Source organism: Sphaeroforma arctica, assembly GCF_001186125.1.
Source record: "Sphaeroforma arctica JP610 unplaced genomic scaffold supercont1.106, whole genome shotgun sequence".
NCBI classification, from domain to species: domain Eukaryota; class Ichthyosporea; order Ichthyophonida; genus Sphaeroforma; species Sphaeroforma arctica.
The window spans coordinates 95,065-96,482 of NW_014040452.1; the positions used below are offsets into that span (position 1 = coordinate 95,065).

Below are 1,418 nucleotides of genomic sequence, written 5' to 3' on the forward strand. Positions count from 1 at the left end.
AGAGGTATTGTATACATACAACACCATGGGATAATAATAAAATAGCTGAATTGGTCAAGTGGTAAAGATATACGCTATCAGTGATTAAATCTGTGCCTTTGACTGTCATTTTCATTTACATTTTCAGTTGCTTTCATGCAATTCTTAACTAAACATACTCGCTGATTTTATCGGCCACCCCAAACTCGGCCGAGAAGCGAACGCATTGGGCAAGTGCCCCGACGGTATACTTCTCTGATACCCCGGCGCCCATCAAAGCATTGGATATTGCATCAGAACGATATACTTGACCCTCTGGTTTTTAAATATATAGGAAATCCTGCTTTTCCTTTCGTCTTTGTGTTTGAAAGGAGGATTAAGGCCACGATGAATGTTGTGAACGTGTGTGAACCTGTGCCTCCAGTGGTTCAGCACAACACAAGTGAGAAGAGAGAGACGAAACGAAAAATATTTTTTTTAAATTAGGTTGATTTGATTGGCCGCTTGTACTACATTTGTTTGTGTTATATCTGTGGATCTGTGGCCCTGTGGGGCTGGGGCGTAGGCTGTGGGTATATATAGATACGTATTGAGTCATACTCATACTGAGTCATACATACTCATAATCTATACAATAATCATATACATAAATAGTTCATGAACATATGTGTGAGTATCACCTACTTCATCCAGTAGTAGTTAGTGATTCTAGGATAGCCTATACCAGATTCACTACGACTTCATAGCCGTACGCATCGGATGTATCAACACATACGTACAACACCATGTCGCTGTCAACATATTCAATTGTTGCGTTGGTGTTCCTGATCCTCTTTATCCTGTTTGCCATAGTCCAACGCCACAACCGACTAAAACACATACGCAATGAACAAATAAAACAGGCTGAGATACAAGCAGCTCAGATAGCAGCCGCCCAGGCCGCAGGTGAAGCTAATCAGTACGAAATGCAGCAGCAACAGCAACCATCGTACCCAGGCTTTCCCGACGGCTCAGCACCCCCAATGTACGCGTCCTATGCCCCGCCTGCTAGCTCTTCTTACCCATCCCAACACGACAACAGTGCCGCACATCCTCCAAATGGCTTTGAAAATAACAACCAGTCATACCCGGCACCTTATCCCAGCGCAGCGTTTGTACCCACTCCCTCGGGTGCGATAGTGCCGCCTGTGATGAACGCGTCATCTAGCGGTACTGTGCCTTCTGCGCCTCCTCCTACGTATAATAATGCCGTGAAGCCTTCGGCGCCCAACCCCGGATCAGACGGCGAATCACCCAGCCATGTGTAGTTTAATATACTAACAAGCAAGGCCAAATACAAAGGTTATAGATTTTTTATGTGTGTGTATCCACACATCCAGCGCATGCGCATACACAAACCACACAAGAGCATACACACACACACACACACACTATATATA

At 44.7% G+C, this 1,418-nt stretch overlaps 2 protein-coding genes across 2 annotated transcripts in view; one reads left to right on the forward strand and one right to left on the reverse strand.

Moving 5' to 3' along the window:
• SARC_02382 (hypothetical protein) overlaps positions 1-253 on the reverse strand; it is a gene marked incomplete at both ends in the record, with an annotated part of 7,943 nt that extends 7,690 nt beyond the window's left edge. Inside the window, one exon of the mRNA XM_014303859.1 lies at positions 159-253. Coding sequence (XP_014159334.1) covers positions 159-253 — 95 coding nt within the window. The remainder of the gene's footprint in view (positions 1-158) is intronic.
• Positions 254-764: 511 nt separating this feature from the next.
• SARC_02383 (hypothetical protein) lies at positions 765-1,286 on the forward strand (the record flags this gene model as incomplete). The annotated part of the gene is made up of 1 exon (XM_014303860.1): positions 765-1,286. The coding sequence occupies one exon, from the start codon at positions 765-767 to the stop codon at positions 1,284-1,286; it is 522 nt and encodes a 173-aa protein (XP_014159335.1).
• Between the last annotated feature and the right edge of the window lie 132 nt (positions 1,287-1,418).